At 43.0% G+C, this 16,201-nt stretch overlaps 1 protein-coding gene across 1 annotated transcript; it reads right to left on the bottom strand.

The window, feature by feature from the left end:
* Nucleotides 1-1,127: 1,127 nt before the first annotated feature.
* Nucleotides 1,128-15,439, bottom strand: LOC110082071 (retinol dehydrogenase 8). Its single transcript, XM_020799325.3, has 6 exons — nt 15,243-15,439; nt 13,562-13,723; nt 9,863-10,042; nt 7,780-7,873; nt 7,266-7,449; nt 1,128-1,609 (listed from the first exon to the last, which is right to left on the bottom strand). Exons 1-6 carry the CDS (start codon nt 15,337-15,339, stop codon nt 1,370-1,372), a joined length of 957 nt encoding a protein of 318 aa, XP_020654984.1. The 5' UTR covers nt 15,340-15,439; the 3' UTR covers nt 1,128-1,369.
* Between the last annotated feature and the right edge of the window lie 762 nt (nt 15,440-16,201).

Raw genomic sequence — 16,201 nt, 5'->3', positions numbered from 1 at the left:
CACGGAACACTGTTACCTTCCCACCATGGTGGTCCCTATTTATCTACTTGCATTTACAGTACATGCTTTCGAACCGCTAGGTTGGCGGGAGCTGGGACAAGCGACGGGGGCCGTCGTGTGGATTCGATCTTACGACTGCTGGTCTTCTGACCCCGCAGCACAGGCTTCTGTGGTTTAGCCCGCAGCGCCACCACGTTCCTGGTAGAGGTGCAGACTGCTAAAAGTGGTTTGCTGATATGAAGTAACACAACATCCTACTTAAAAAAAAATAAAACCTCCTTAAAAGTGTAGTTACGGGGACTGTCATGATGTAAGAATTTATCACTATGCTGTAAGTTGTATGTTCCTTATCCATGCACTTATTGTGGTGGTGGGGGAAAGGGGTCAACACAAACGTGCCAAATTACAGGCAGGCTCCCAGATGCCCTGCAAAACTGTGAGAACCAAAGAAAGCAATTCTTGGGGGGGGGGGGAAGCTAGTATGGAAACAATCCAAGAGTCTGTGGTTCCAGCTGAACACTAGAATCCTAAGCAAAACTACAATAGCTAAGAAGATTTGTGTAAGCAACTGTTCATCGTCACTCAGTGATGTGACTTTGAGATGCTGTTGTGCTGAGTGGAAGAGTAATAAGCAAAAGTCCCTGCTTTCAACTACCAGAAATGGGGGAAATGAGAGAACATGAATAAGGATAGCAACAAAAGGGTGAAAAACAGCATACACAAACTTAGAGGACCCGCATATGCACACACACACACACACAAATGTGTGTGTGCTCTCTCTCTCGCTCTCTCTCTCTCAAATCCCCTGTTTTTTTTTGTCCTCAGTCTTCTCTGTTTGGGTTTATGCTGTTTTTCACTCTTTTGTCACTACCCTTTTTCATGTTCTCTCTCTCTCTCTCTCTCTCTCTCACACACACACACACACACACACACACACACACACACACACACACACACACACACACACACACACAGTCACACAATTCTTGAATGAAAGCTAGAGAATTAAAAAGGTGTGGGAAATGAAAAAAAATAAAAAGGAAAAAAGATTGAAAATTTCACATTAAAAGCATAGTGTTCATGTATGCAAATAATAAAAGAAAAGAAAAAAGCTCATCAAAATAATACAAGGAAAAGAATTTAAAGTTTATAATGTGTAGGCAGAAAATTTGATAAAGTCAGAACTTGGAAAAAAAAAATTTGGTCTACAGCTCTGACTCCTCCATGCTAACTGGGAAGTCCAATCAACTTCTCCAAACTCTAGATAAAGTGAAACCAATTTGTTGAATGTTCTGAGTGGTTTGCTTTGTGTTTCCATTTGTTGTCTCTCTTCCTGCTTTGTAAAACTCAGCCTTCGCTTCCTGAGGGCTTATCTGAAGCCCAGCAATCTGGCTCCTTGCCTCATTTTATGGGCTTGCCAACGGAGCAGCCGGATGGCCTTCAAGCTGACGTGCAAAAGGGTGTCATATCGGAAGACCAGCTTGTAGAAAGAGTCGGTCATCAGGGCCCCGGTAGGGTCGGCATGCTTGAGAGCAGTCATGGGTGTGTAGATGGCATTGGTCTGGTGACGAAAGGGCGGCTTTTGCGTGGTGATGACCTTCAGGGTGTGCTGTTGAAGGAATTGGAAGACAATCTTATGACTGTCAGTAAACCATAAATCTGCCTTCTTTAATTTAAACTAGCCTTCCCCAAATACTGATTCTAGACATATTGGACTGGAACAATTATCATTCCTAATGGCTATGCTGATGGGGACAATGGGGCTTGCAGTCCAGACATATAGGTGCTCCTATTACTGGGGAGTAAATCCTCAGAACTAAGCCTTTCAACCTTTCTTGGCAGAAGTCAAAATTATGAGAAAGTATTGGATATTTATATCAAGGGGAAGGGGTGTGGCCATCTTTGGAAATCCCAAAGAGTCATATCTCAGGAACATCAGATTCAGCCTGAAGGCCAAAGGTTTGCACTCCATAAGGAAGGGAGGGAGGGAGGAAGGGAGGGAGTAAGAAAAAGAAAGAAAGAAAGAAAGAAAGAAAGAAAGAAAGAAAGAAAGAAAGAAAGAAAGAAAGAAAGAAAGAAAGAAAGAAAGAAAGAAAGAAAGAAAGAAAGAAAGAAAGAAAGAAAGAAAGAAAGAAATTGAATTGAATTGAATTGAATAACCCTCAGCCCATAAGTTGGAACCCTTCATCCCTATTTTATGGTCTCTATAGTCCCACACAAATGCTTAAAACATGCTCTAGGAAATATACTAATTCTTTAAACCAAGGTGCACAACACCCTACATATTTTATTTTATTTAAAAGTTTTGGAAAATAAATTTGTTTTAACTTCAAGCCACTTCGAGTTTCAGGGTTGGCCTCTCTGGATTGGTGGTGTGGAAAATTGGTAGGGAAAAATATTCCAAAAATTGCCCACCTAAAATAAATGAATTATATGTCAAAGGCTTTTGGTCTCACTCATAAAACCCTGGCTCAAATCTCCAATCCCACCTATGCCTTTCCCCCCAGAATTTTATTTTATAGGAGTCAGTAGTGTGTCTGCCTCTCTAAGGATTCATTACATTCCCAGGGCTAAGTAAGTCCTATCCCAAACTATATTACCCTTGTCTAGGGGAGTATTTTCTGTTCTCCCTTAACTTCTAAATTAGGCATAAATACATATCTAGATAAACACATCCAACAACACAAGAAGTGACTCCACACATGGACATCACCAGATGGGCAATACCGAAATCAGATTGATTATATTCTCTGCAGCCAAAGATGGAGAAGCTCTATACAGTCAGCAAAAACAAGACCTGGAGCTGATTGTGGCTCTGATCATCAGCTTCTCATAGCAAAACTCAAGCTTAAACTGAAGAAAGTAGGAAAACCCACTGGGCTAGTCAGATATAATCTAAACCAAATCCCTTATGAATACACAGTGGAAGTGAAGAACAGATTTAAGGAACTAGATTTGGTAGACAGAGTGCCTGAAGAACTATGGATGGAGGCTTTTAACAATGTACAGGAGGCAGCAACAAAATCCATCCCAAAGAAAAGGAAATGCAAGAAAGCAAAGTGGCTGTCCAACGAGGCCTTACAAATAGCAGAGAAGAGAAGGGAAACAAAATGCAAAGGAGATAGGGAAAGTTACAGAATATTGAATGCAGACTTCCAAAGAATAGCAAGAAGAGACAAGAGGGTCTTATTAAATGAACAGTGCAAAGATATAGAGGAAAATAATAGAAAAGGAAAAACCACAGATCTGTTCAAGAAAATTGGAGATCTTAAAGGAACATTTTGTGCAAAGATGGACATGATAAAAGAGAAAAAGGTTGGGACATAACAGAAGCAGAAGACATCAAGAAGAGGGGGCAAGAATACACAGAGGAATTATACCAGAAAGATCTGGGTGTCCCGGACAACCCAGATAGCGTGGTTGCTGACCTTGAAACAAACATCCTGGAGAGTGAAGTCAAGGGGGGGCTTAGAAAGCATGGCTAATAACAAGGCCATTGAAGGTGATGGCATTCCAGTGGAACTATTTAAAATCTTTAAAAGATGATGCTGTTAAGGTATTACACCCAATATGCCAGCAAGTTTGGAAAACTCAGCAGTGGCCAGAGGATTGGAAAAGATCAGTCTACATCCCAGTCCCAAAGAAGGGCAGTGCCAAAGAATGCTCCAACTACTGTACAATTGCATTCATTTCACACGCTAGCAAGGTTATGGTCAAAATCCTCCCAGGTAGGCTTCAGCAGTATGTGGGCCGAGAACTCACAGAAGTACAAGCTGGATTTTGAAGGGGCAGAGGAACTAGAGACCAAATTGCTAACATGCACTGGATTATGAAGAAAGCCAGAGAGTTCCAGAAAAACATCTACTTCTTCGTCATTGACTATGCAAAAGCCTTTGACTGTGTGGACCACAGCAAACTATGGCAAGTCCTTAAAGAAATGGGAGTACCTCACCACCTTATCTACCTCCTGAGAAACCTATATGTGGGACAGGAAGCAACAGTTAGAACTGGATATGGAAACACTGATTGGTTCAAAATTGGGAAAGGAGCACAACAAATATATTGTCCCCTGGCTTATTTAACTTATATGCAGAATACATTATGTGAAAGGCTGGACTGGAGGAATCCCAAACCGGAATTAAAATTGCCGGAAGAAATATCAACAACCTCGTAGATGCAGATGATACCACTCTGGTAGCAGAAACTGAGGAGGAATTAAAGAACCTCTTAGTGTGGGTGAAAGAGGAGAGCACCAAAATGGTGTGAAGCTCAACATAAAAAAAAACCCGAGATCATGGCCACTGATCCCCTCCCCTCCTGGCAAATAGAAGGGGAAGATATGGAGGCAGGGACAGATTTTACTTTCTTGGGCTCCATGATCAATGCAGATGGTGACAGAAGCCCCAAAATTAAAAGGCACCTGCTTCTTGGGAGGAAAGCAATGACAAACCTAGATAGCATCTTAAAAATCAGAGACATCATCTTGCCAACAAAGGTCTGCATAGTCAAAGGTATGGTTTTTCCACTAGTGATGTATGGAAGTGAGAGCTGGACCATAAAGAAGGCTGACCGCCGAAGAATTGATGCTTTTGAATTGTGGTGCTGGAAGAGGCTCTTGAGAGTCCCCTGGACTGCAAGGAGAACAAACCTATCCATTTTAAAGGAAATCAACCCTGAGTGCTCAGTGGAAGGACAGATCCTGAAACTCAGACTCCAATACTTTGGCCATCTAATGAGAAGAAAAGACTCCCTGGAAAAGACCCTGATGTTGGGAAAGTGTGATGGCAAGAGGAGAAGGGGACGACCGAGGATGAGATGGCTGGACAGTGTCTGCGAAGCAACCAACATGAACCTGACACAACTCCGGGAGGCAGTAGAAGACAGGAGGGCCTGGCGTGCTCTGGTCCATGGGGTCACGAAAAGTTGGGCACAACTTAACAACCAGAACAGGTAAACACATTTAACACTTAGAGCCCGAAAGACCCACAATAATCACATTTAGCACTTGTTAGCACTTTTTTCTGACAAGTATGGTGATCCTGTTCCATAGCAATTAGAAATGTATAAACTTTTTTTCCCACTTAAAGAACTATTTCTTCAATGAACTTGGAAACAATGACAGCAACAATAATCAAAATTCTGACAGGTCAGTTTAAGCTGTGTGCTGTCCCTTCGGTTGCCCTGCTCTCCGATACCTTCGCATCAGCCAGTATTTGTTCTGCCAACAAATCCAGCCTTAAAATAATTTTGAACAGAAATGCCCTCTGTAATAGACTTATGCCTTCACAGGCCTTTTCACTCCTACACGTGCCTCTGTTTCTAACTGTAAATTTATAAGGGCCTCCAATGTCCCCTTGTCTATGTATGCTGCATTAACACTCAGTCTGTGAGACAGGCTTTGTAGTAGTTTATGGTATGTTTACAGTATGGGCACCTAGTCTGGTGTCATGGACAGAGTAATAGACTAGGGCTTAGGAGACCTGGGTTCAGTTCCCCAACTCTTCTATGGAAACTCATCGGGGTGGAGGCAGAACTGGCAAAACCACTCTTCAAATATTTACTTTACCTTGAAAACTCTATTAGGGTTACTATAAATCAGTTCTAACCCGAAGGCACCTAGCAACAACACAACAGTATGTTTAAATTGTGCGCCAGATCACGCAGCAACAACTTGGCCTCCAACTGAGGTTTTATTGTGAAGAAGAAATGTATGAGCCAAGTGAGGTTGGGAGCTGCTCTGGTTTTCCCAAGAAAACATATCAGTTTTCATTTCATTTCTACTGATCATGATATGCAGCAGACCACCTAATGGCATCTGAGCTTGCAAATCCGCTCACGTCTCCTGGCTACATTTGCGAGGGACTGGGTGCAAGGACCTAAAGCTTAAACCACAGTGGCAAAATGATAGAGAATTTAAAAGACTTTGGAGCTGGCTTAGGCTGGATTACTTGTTCATGAAAGTGAATACCGTACTTTGCACAGAAGCAGAGTATTGTAAAACGGGGAGGAAACTGGAGTTTAAATGTAGATATATAATAATTCAAGACAGCTTTAGTAGGAGAAAGAAGCAGAATCAAGAAGATGCAAATTCAGCCATCTGGGGTTGTTTCCGTCCCCCCCACCCCACCCCGCCCACTATATCAGACTGCCCAGAGACATTGCAAAGCTTTGGGGAGGAAGTGAGGATGAAGGTGGTTGCCAGGTTCAAATGTCAGGCATCACACAAACCCTAAAGTATGCAGTGGGTTTCCCATATCTGGGGACACTGGACACTGCAGTTGCCAGCAACACACTCAGAGTTCAATGGCTGAGTTTCACCTTTTTCATGAAATATAAAATTGAACCAGTGTACCCTGTAATACTGTGCACATTGTGACTGTTATTAAACCATTTTAAAAGCCTGTAGCAAAGAATAATCTTAATAAACATCATTATGTGACATTTAGGTTGATGTCACATTCCCTGCTTGCCCTGTCCTTTTCTCCAACCCCCCTCCTTCTATTTCAACTCTTCCTTTCGCAGATCAATTACTGTACTAATCTTTCTATCACTCTTCTCCTGGGTTGCCTGCCTTTTTGTTTCTCTAGTTCCCACTGCAATACCTTTTTTAAATCCCAGCTAAATCAACAAATTCCTCTTCCTTGAAGGAAGCAATTGATGCTGGTGTTAAAAATCATTGGTTCTCAACCTCTGGTTTTACACATAACTTGGGCTTCAACTTCCAGAATCCTTGACTGCTGGCCATTGCTGGCTGGAGCTTCTGAGAGCTGAGGTTCACAACATCTGGTGGGCCACAGGTTGAGAAGCATGGATCTAAAGCAGTGGCTCCCAATCAGGGAATGTTTGGACTGAAGTTCCCAGAAGCCTTCACCACTAGCTGCGTTACCCAGGATTTCTGGGAGTTGTAGTCCAAGAACATCTGGGAACCCAAGGTTGGGAACCACTGATCTAAAGGATGAGAGATGTTTCTGCTCCTTTCACAAAGCTATTTACTGCATCTAATTTGCAATCTAAGCTCTCTTGGTAGTTGTATTAGAGAGGTTCTAAGGTAAACTGAGGTGCAAGCATCAGCTTCCATCAACAGCTGTTTGCTTCTCCCCTCCAGGCAGAAGGGCATCTTAAGGGAATGCAGTCCTCCTATTTTTGCATGGGTAGAAGCCTCCAGGATTGGTACTGCAACCGTGTGTGTGAAGTAGTTGCACACATAGTCCACTTTTTAAAAGTCATCTTTCCTCACATAGAACCAAAATAATAGAGATTTTTACCTCAGCTACATCCTCAGGTGTCTGACCCAAGCTAGAGAAGATGGCCTTGGAATTCTTCAGGTAGATGTTGGTGAAAATCTCAGCTGTCTCAGGGTCTGTCTTGGAGTAGTCAGCTTTTTCCGCATCTTCGTACACTTTCATCTCAAATTCAGTCACCACCGGGCCTGGCTCTATCAAACTGACACTAAACATCAAACAAGCACATATAAAGGGTTGTCAGGTAATGCTCTTCCAGGAACCCATCATACCAACTGCCCCTCCCCTTTTTTTTTGGTTGACTGCTTCTTTGGATCCCCTCCCTTACTCAGAGGAGGCTGCCAAACACATAGAAACTGAAGTTTACTTTTTTGGACTACCGCTCCCCAAATTCCCCAACCGTCTGCTTGAATTTCTATCCTGTCTCTCAGCTCTTAAGACCACAGGTGACTTCCTGCCAGAAGTGAAGGTCACGGCAACCCTTTTTTAAGACTTTGGCTCTAAAAGCATTTCTGTATTTGGCAATCAAGCAACTCACAAGATGTTGAACTTGAGTGCTTGGACGACGAGGCTCTCGCAGAAGCCCTCGATGGCAAACTTGGAAGCCGTGTAGATGTCGTTGAACACGATGCCTGGAAGAGAGGTGCCAAAGAGTAGAGAACGAGGGTCAATCACCATGTGACTGCAACCTGTGACATTTACAAGGCACAGAGTGTGTCTGGGAACACATTTTGTTGTTCAAGCACAGGTTTGTTTCCTTATAAGCTTCCTAGAGATCAAGTTAAATCCTGGGCAAATGGGTTTGGAGTGTAAAACAGATGATATAATGGAAATGTTTGCGGTTTCTTCTTCGTTGCGACTTTGGACTTTAATCCAATGGCATCCTTTTCTTCATCAACAAAGAAGAAACCCCCAATATGGTGTGGATTCCTCTCTCTCAGAGGCAAGTTCTGAAAAATTCTAATGAAAAGAAATATGGAAAATATTCCAAGCTCAAATCCTACATGGGATCTAAACTGTTTAGCTCTGCCTATGAAGCAAATGCAAAGTGTGTGAGCGGAGCTCAATCCTTGTGGGAAGGAGATCTTTAACCCTCTGTCCCCCATTATAGCATTAGAAGGATCAAACTAGATGTGGCATTTTTCACATCAACTGTCTTGCCCTGCCACATTTTCTTAAATAAATAGCTGATGTGAGGGTGCCTGGGCGGGACGAAGGGGGCTGTCTGAAATGGGATCATAAAATGAAGAGGCACAGATAGGAACTTTTATTCCATGGCAAATAACAAGAGCAAAGCAGAAGGGGGCAGTTCAACAGGGGCAAAGATGGGGCAAAAGGGGTTAAAGATCCCTCCACCCACACCACAGTCCTAATATAATTCAGCTTCACTTCCTCACCTACTTACTGCATAAAAAATGACAAGCTACACCAGTGGTTCTGAACCTTTGTTACTCGGATGCTTTTGAACTGCAACTCCCAGAAACCCCAGTCAGCACAGCTAGTGGTGAAGGCTTCTGGGAGTTGCAGTCCAAAACTCCTGAGTAACCCAAGGTTAAGAACCAGTGAGCTACACGATAAATGTCACACCTGTTTTACCCCTGAGACCGTATGTTCAGGGCTGATCCAGGATATACTGATGCTGAAGGCAATCAAAATAATAGTAACAATCACCATTAATTACTTGTATTATGGCTGTCTATGTACTGATCCTTTGCAAAAATACATACATTCAGAAAAAGACAAACCTCTGCCCTAAGGAACTTATAGTCATATTTTGACAACAATGAAGATAACTACAAGGGAAGCAAATGGAATAGTAGTGATGAGGTGATCATAAACAAATAGAGTTCAGCCACAGGAGGCTGCAAGGCAGCTGGATTTAGGCAGACACTGATCCAAATCCTCTTGCCTACTTACAGTGGTGTAACACAAATGGAATGACTTTTGGAGACAAATTGCCTTTAGTTAAGAAATCACTGTTGACACTGCTGGATAGCTCGGTGGTTTAGAGTTTGGGAGTTCAACTGCTCACTGTGCCTCCCTGAGAGGGGCTGGACTAGATGATCCATAGGGTCCCTCCCAGCTCTGCAGTTCTAAGATTGAATATTATCTGCTGTGTACCAAGTTGTGTGACTGACTCAGCATGCAACTGATAATGTCTATGGTGATTTCTTAACTTGGGCCAATTTATCTCCAACAGTTATGCCATTTTCTAGGTGCCCAAGAGGAATTTAACCTCTAGCTGTCTAAACTGTTACAAGATTGTCTATGTTCTTGAAATGCAACTGAATAACATAGCCACCTACTGGGCAATTGATCTTAAACTGCAAAAAGGTTAGAATATTGTAGTTTGTTTGTTATGGGACTTAAAGCATAGAAAGCATACAATGACTATATTTTTAACTCTCCTGATTTCCTGTAGGGTGCTGGGAACTGTCTGTCCAGTTACTAATGTATGCAGTGCAAGCCTATGAATATTTACTGAGAAGTAACTTTCATTGTGCCTAATGGGTCTTGCTAATAAATGAGTTCTTAAGACTCCTAATAGATTTGGATCTAGGAGTATGCAAGGAAGTGTATTATCTGGATGAAACTGAGTTGAAAAAGTGAAGACAACTTACCTTGTACTCCCATGACACTGCTGATGACAACAATATGGCCACTCCTTCTTTTCTTCATGTCAGGGAGAACCTCCTTGATCATCCGCACCACACCAAAGAAGTTGGTCTCCATGATGGCCTTCATTTCCTCAATAGTCTGGCACTCGATGGGACCAATGAGACCAACCCCAGCATTGTTGACTACAAGAGGGAGCCAAGAGTTCTGACTGTTATTTTTATGGATCTCCAGAGTAAGAGGAAGCATCAGTAGGAACAAACAATCAGAAGCCTTATCCAGCAATGCGGAAGCTCCCGGCTGTTCCTGGACTACATTCTCCATCATTTTCACCACTCACTATGATGACTGGGGTTGGAGGGAGTTGAAGTCTAACAACACTGGGGGGGGGGCAGCATCACAGGTTCCCTATTTCTGATGCCCATCAGTTCTTTAAACAACTTTTTTGGGTTGTGTCTGCCTTGGAGAGATGGATGTCCAAACCTTTGGCTAAATAATAAAGCTTTCCAAGGTCCAAAATTCTCCAGCTCAGAACACAGGAATGTTACTTTTTAAAACTACAGTTCCCGGAAATCTCCCATCCACATGGCCACTGAGATTCTGGCAGCTGTAGTACAAAAAAAGGGGGGATATTTCCAAACTCTGGCCTGGGAAAAATGAAGACAACTTATGCAAGATGACAGCTAGATAAGTGCAACATCAAGTGGCTCAAGCTGTTTTGCTGACTGAGTAACAGGTCGAGAGGGTAGCCTCCCATTCCATGTCCTGAGCTGGCCCAGAATAGCAAACAGATCTCACTTCAACACTGTGGACAGGACAGACTCCTAAAACCAACAGATGAGCCAGAGGGTGAGAGAGCGGGCGGCTCATGGGATTCACAAAGCTCAACCCCACAGAATCAGTTAACACAGTTGAACAGGTTCTTCTCCTCTCCCTTTTGTAATAACAGTCGATCAATGACCTAAGTGGCCTTTAGTTTGCTTGGGTTATTTAGGGCTTAATCCAATCCAGAAGATTTGAGATTGCCTCAGCAGAAGCAGAAGCGGAAATATATGCTCTAAAATAGGCCAAAGATGTACCTTCAAGATTTTCACACTGGAACCTATTGTTTTATAATTTGAAAGGAAACCTCCATCAGCCAGCAACACTATGCCATCCCTCGCTGGTACCCATGACTGACCTACATAAGAGTCTCAGATCTAACTATATGGGAAGCAAAATAGTTTCTCGTTTTTCTTTTCAATCTTGGCCCAAGAGATACAAGAATGAAAATGCTACTAGGAAACGATCTGGATTAATCCAGGAGCCCTCAGGGCATCCCAGTTCATGATCTCAAAAGCACTTTTGTTGTTGTTTTGCATTTCCCCATCACTTTTCATTTTTTTAAATCCTGAGCTCCTTAAATGACCTTAGGCAAGGTCACTATCCAGTCATCCTCCATTTTCCCTCTCCATCTGTAAAACGGGGACAATAAATCTAGCGAGACTACAGTGCATGATCCTGCGAGTGGCCCTATGCTGATCAGAGACACTACTCTAGTGTATCACTACTGCCGCCTCTTCAAAAGAAGGAAGGCCAGAGTTGCACATGAATCACCAAGAATTACCGTATTTTTCGCACCATAAGATGCACTTTTTTCCCACAAAACGGGGGGGGTGGAAAGTCTGTGTGTCTTATGGAGCGAAGAAAACATTATATTTTCCTGTTTTCTTCTCCTAAAACATTGGTGCATCTTATGGAAAGGTGCGTCTTATGGAGCGAAAAATACGGTATGCACAGCTTTGCCAAGAATGGTGTACATAACAGAGGGAACACAACAGACCCAGCTTTTGCGGTCACCCATTGATTTTAGGGAAAGGAGGTGGCTCACCGGCTTGTCAAGCAGCTGTGAAGGTGCAGAAGCTCTGCAGAGATCAACAGTAGTAGAAGTTATTTTTTAAACTACAACTGCCCAGATCCAGCAACCACTGAAAGCCAGTGGTCAAACTTGATGGGGAATTCTGAGCATGGAGGTCCAAAAAGGTAACTTTCCTAAGCTTTGGCCAGGAGAAAATATTTTAAAATCATGATCTTCGATGGAAGAAAAGGGAGAAGTTGAATTCAACTACAGCCAGCTTTATAGCCAAAACCTGGGGAGAACCAGACCAAATTCTGTTCCCTATCATCAGAATCCAACAGTTAATGTAGAAAAAAAACACCACTTGCAAAAATCACAGTCCCTGTTTGCAGCCCTCTCTCTGCCCTGCATATGCAATAACTTTGCGTGGGTGTGTGTGTGTCAAGTTACAGATCTGATAATTGCAGATGTGAAGATAGTATATAGTTTGGAACTGAGGGGGTTGTTTCTCTAGCATCCAGGCCACAGTTCACATGCACATAAAGACATAGATAGGCATGAAGAAGAAAGCACTGTGTAATTCATAACAATTGATAATCATCATCAACATATACCATCACATTAATTCTGATTAATGGCAACCCTTCTCAGGGTAGAGGGTACTCAGAATGTTTACCATTCCCATCTTCTAGGGTTGCCCTGGTGCTGTGCTACTTGCCCCTAGGCAGTAGGCACAGTGGGGAATTGAGCTCACAACCGCTGGCTCCTCAGCCAAATACCTAAGCTGTTGTAACTGCACTTTGCAAACACAGCTTTAGCCAAAAGGACCAAAAAGCATCTCCAGCCTAGATGTCACACAGACCCATCATTAGAAGGGTTTCGCTCCAGTGCCAAAAACTGTCTGGGAGATTCTCAGAGTTCCCCTAATTTGCAAATTAGCTTGTCTTAATTTGTGATTGGTCACTGGGAGATAAACACAGGCTTTCTCAGACACACACTGAACCCATATGGATATCAGATCCTGAGAAGATGCTTTCTAGAAGCTCTAATTTGCCCCCTCCCCAACAAAAAACAGACCAGGGATATTTGTGCAGTGGAACGCAACTTGCAGTGATGGCTTGGAAGAGTTCACTGCCTCGGGTAAATACAGATACAGTGGTGCCTCGCTAGACAGTTACCCCGCATGACAGTTTTTTCACTAGACATTGACTTTTTGCAATCGCTATAGTGATTCACAAAACAGTGATTCCTGTGGGGGAATTTTGCTGGACAATGTTCGGTCCCTGCTTCGCAAACTGATTTTCGCTAGACGACAATTTTGACAGCTCCCTCCACGCTCGCAAAACAGGTGTTTTCGGGACCTAAGCTTCGCAAGACAGCGATTTAAACAGCTGATTGGCAGTTTGCAAAGCGGCTTTCCTATGGCCGATCTTCACTAGACAACGACGATTCTTTCCCATTGGAATGCATTAAACAGGTTTCAATGTATTCCAATGGCAAAATGCTTTTCGCTAGACAATGATTTCGATAAACAGCGATTTCAGTGGAACGGATTATCATCGTCTAGCGAGGCACCACTGTACAATGGGAAGCCAGAACATCTCCCTTTAGGTATTTTGTGACTTTTCTCCCAACAATAAAAGGCATGATGTGCTTAAATTAATGTTGGAAGCTCAGAGGGAGAATTAGGTTATGTGAATCACAGTGGTGGTCAGCATCTGGGCAAATCTCAGGCAAACACCTTCCTCCCTACTTCTTGCCTGCTGCTGCCATCATACCCACCCAAGGGGTTTCAAGACTCCATGACCCTGCTCCACATGTCCAACCCCAGAAGAGGCCCAATGCAGCAAAGGTGTCAGATACTTACTTAAGATGTCAATGTGCCTTTGAGGGATGCTGTTGATGCAGTTACGGATGGATTTCTCGTCACAGACATCCAGCTGCTTGATCTCCAGCGTTTTGTTGAGAGCAGGCCCTGCTGCTGCTTCTAGCTTTTCCTTCTTGGCCAAATTCCTCATTGTGGCAATTACTGGAACACAGCAGCTTTGTCACTCAAGGCCAAAACCTCACGGAGTTGTGCTCCTGAAGCCGACACCCTGCTTTACGTAGTCCCTTGTTTGGTTTTGCATTACTAAGCACTCACCATAATTAAAGGTCATCTTGTCCAGCATCTGTTCCTGTCTGACCCCCAGATGGGAGTGATTAAAAGTGTATCTACACTACACTATTGAAACAGCTTTAGACCTTTTTATAAAAAACGGCCTTGGCTCCATCTTGTAGAATCCTCGGCTTTGTAGCTTGGGCAGGTATTTAGAATTTTCTGATGTCATTTAGGGACATGTCCTAGCAATCTCTAGCAGGAAACACCGAGACCTCCACCAAACTATAAAAAACAGGATTTGGTAGGATGAAGCCACGGAAGTTAAAGCAGCACCAAGATGCTGTGGCTGTATATTGTAGATCTGGGATGGTGGACTTTAGCAGGTCCAGGGGCCAATGTTCTTCCCCTGAGACCATACCGGGGCTACCGAGACTGCCCGAAATAATAATTAAAAAAGGAACTAGATGTGGTTAAAATTTTGCTCTCTTATTAAAAATACATGAGGAGGCTGTAGCCTGTTGGAAAGATGAACTACAATTCTGGAGCCTTCAAGGAACAACAATTTATCTTTTTTTTTTCCAGAAAAAGTAGAGGCAAGTGAAAGTAGGGGTTCCAAACATAGATGTGGAAGCTGCCTTTTTGCACTTTGCCAATGCCTGGTGTAGAACACGCCATGTTTCCCCCCTTGCTGTGAAAACTGCTGCTTATCAATGATGTGTTAAAAGGGACAAGACGCCTTAAGATCACGCACAAGGCCTTGGATTAGCAACCTAAACCTCAGGTCAGTGTTTCCCTAATGAAACATCAGAGTCCAGGCTTGCAAAAGGATCAGACTGCAAGATGCCAGTGCCCTGGACAAATGTGGTTGAAATTTGCATGTAAACAATACAGAAAGCCACAAAAGAAACCATATCCTCTGTATTGTTCACTATGATTTTGGGTCAGGATTGATTGATCGTTTTTTGTGTGTGTACCTGAAATCTAAATATACATTACAACTGGAACTCCAGTAGAAATCAGCAACCAACCAGTTTTGATCCATGACAACCAGAAATTGCCAGAAGCAAATGTAAAATCTTATTACCCTGCAAAATAAATTTAAAAGCTTGACACTAGAGTTCTGCTAACAGTTCCAACACGCTCTCAGCGTACTCTCCTTCCATAACATCTTCAAAACCCAAATGAACAGATTTGCTTTCTGATAACCTTATTGTATATATTACAGATAAAGACAATAAGGATTTCTTTAAATATTTAATATTTTTAAAACACCAAATGCGACTCTAAGAAAAATGATCCAGCTTTGTTGAGTAGTAGGCTTATGCAGTCTAAAATACCGCAAGAACATGGAAGATTTGAAGTCTTCTCTACAAATTGTCATCAGGCCAGGTGAGAGAGAGGGAAAAGAAAGCTGAAAATTAGGCCAAGGCAATTTTTGAAGACTCACCTTTAAACCTCCTCTGCTTGTCTTGTGCCAGTTTCACAGCTAAAGCCAGCCCAATCCCAGAGGAGCACCCAGTGATCAGGACAGTTTTGGAAACCATGGTGGCCTGTCTTGAGAAGGGAAATGTGACCTGCAGGGACTTCTAGAAATCTTCTGAGGAAGCCGTGGGGCTTCTGGCAGCTGTGAGCGTTGCCCTCACATCTTCCTCCAAGGGCCTGCCTTCAAGGATCTTAAAAAAGGCCAGCTTCAGAGCTAATTGGCCACCATCCAAAGCTTTAATCTCCTGACCCTTGCTAAGCCCCAAATGGATTTCCACGACAAATCCCACCTAATCCCTTCCAGACCCAGCCACTCGTGATGTGTAAACAAAAAACCACGAGACTTGGCAAGTGAGGTCTGTGGTGAAAGGAAAGTAAACATTTCCCAGGATACTTGGTTCAGAGCATCACCCAGCATGCTTTGCATCTATCATTGCCACACCAAATTTTCAAGAATAACTAACAAATGCCATGAAGCTGCCTGAAGAACTTAAGAAGAGATATTCCATTCTGGCATACACTGTTTTCATGTGGTATTACCAGGGTGATTCTGTTACAGTCTTTGCAACCTCGCATGCTGCCTCCAGTAGGTGTTGCTGGGAGGGACCTTTCTGGGCTGGCTGCATTGACTGTCAATCTATCCAGCACTAACCAATCGTTCTCTCCTGTCTCTGAATTCAAACAGAGCCCTCTCTGCTGTGTATCACTTTCCCTCTCTTTTGTCTCTTGAAGTCTGTTGTTGGATGCAGTCGTATTTATCAGTTTGCTGTTTGATCTGTTCATAACTGTAAGTAATAAAATGTTTTAATTCTTTCTTCTACAAGTGACTCAGTGATCTGAAATCTTAAGTGCCAGTTGATGATAAAAAGGGTTGGACTAACCTAGGGAACATGAAGCTATTCTGCTTCGTGAATCCCGGCACTT

The sequence above is a fragment of the Pogona vitticeps genome, chromosome 6, assembly GCF_051106095.1.
Source record: "Pogona vitticeps strain Pit_001003342236 chromosome 6, PviZW2.1, whole genome shotgun sequence".
Classification (NCBI taxonomy): Eukaryota; Metazoa; Chordata; class Lepidosauria; order Squamata; family Agamidae; genus Pogona; species Pogona vitticeps.
This window is presented reverse-complemented; position numbering and strand designations above follow the sequence as displayed.

Coding starts and splice junctions, on each gene's coding strand:
- LOC110082071 (XM_020799325.3), bottom strand. CDS start 15,339: ATGGTTTCCAAAACTGTCCTGATCACTGGGTGCTCCTCTGGGATTGGG. Junction 10,043..13,561: donor AAGGCACATTGACATCTTAA/GTAAGTATCTGA, acceptor TCCCTCTTGTAG/TCAACAATGCTGGGGTTGGT. Junction 7,874..9,862: donor CAGTGTCATGGGAGTACAAG/GTAAGTTGTCTT, acceptor CCTCTCTTCCAG/GCATCGTGTTCAACGACATC.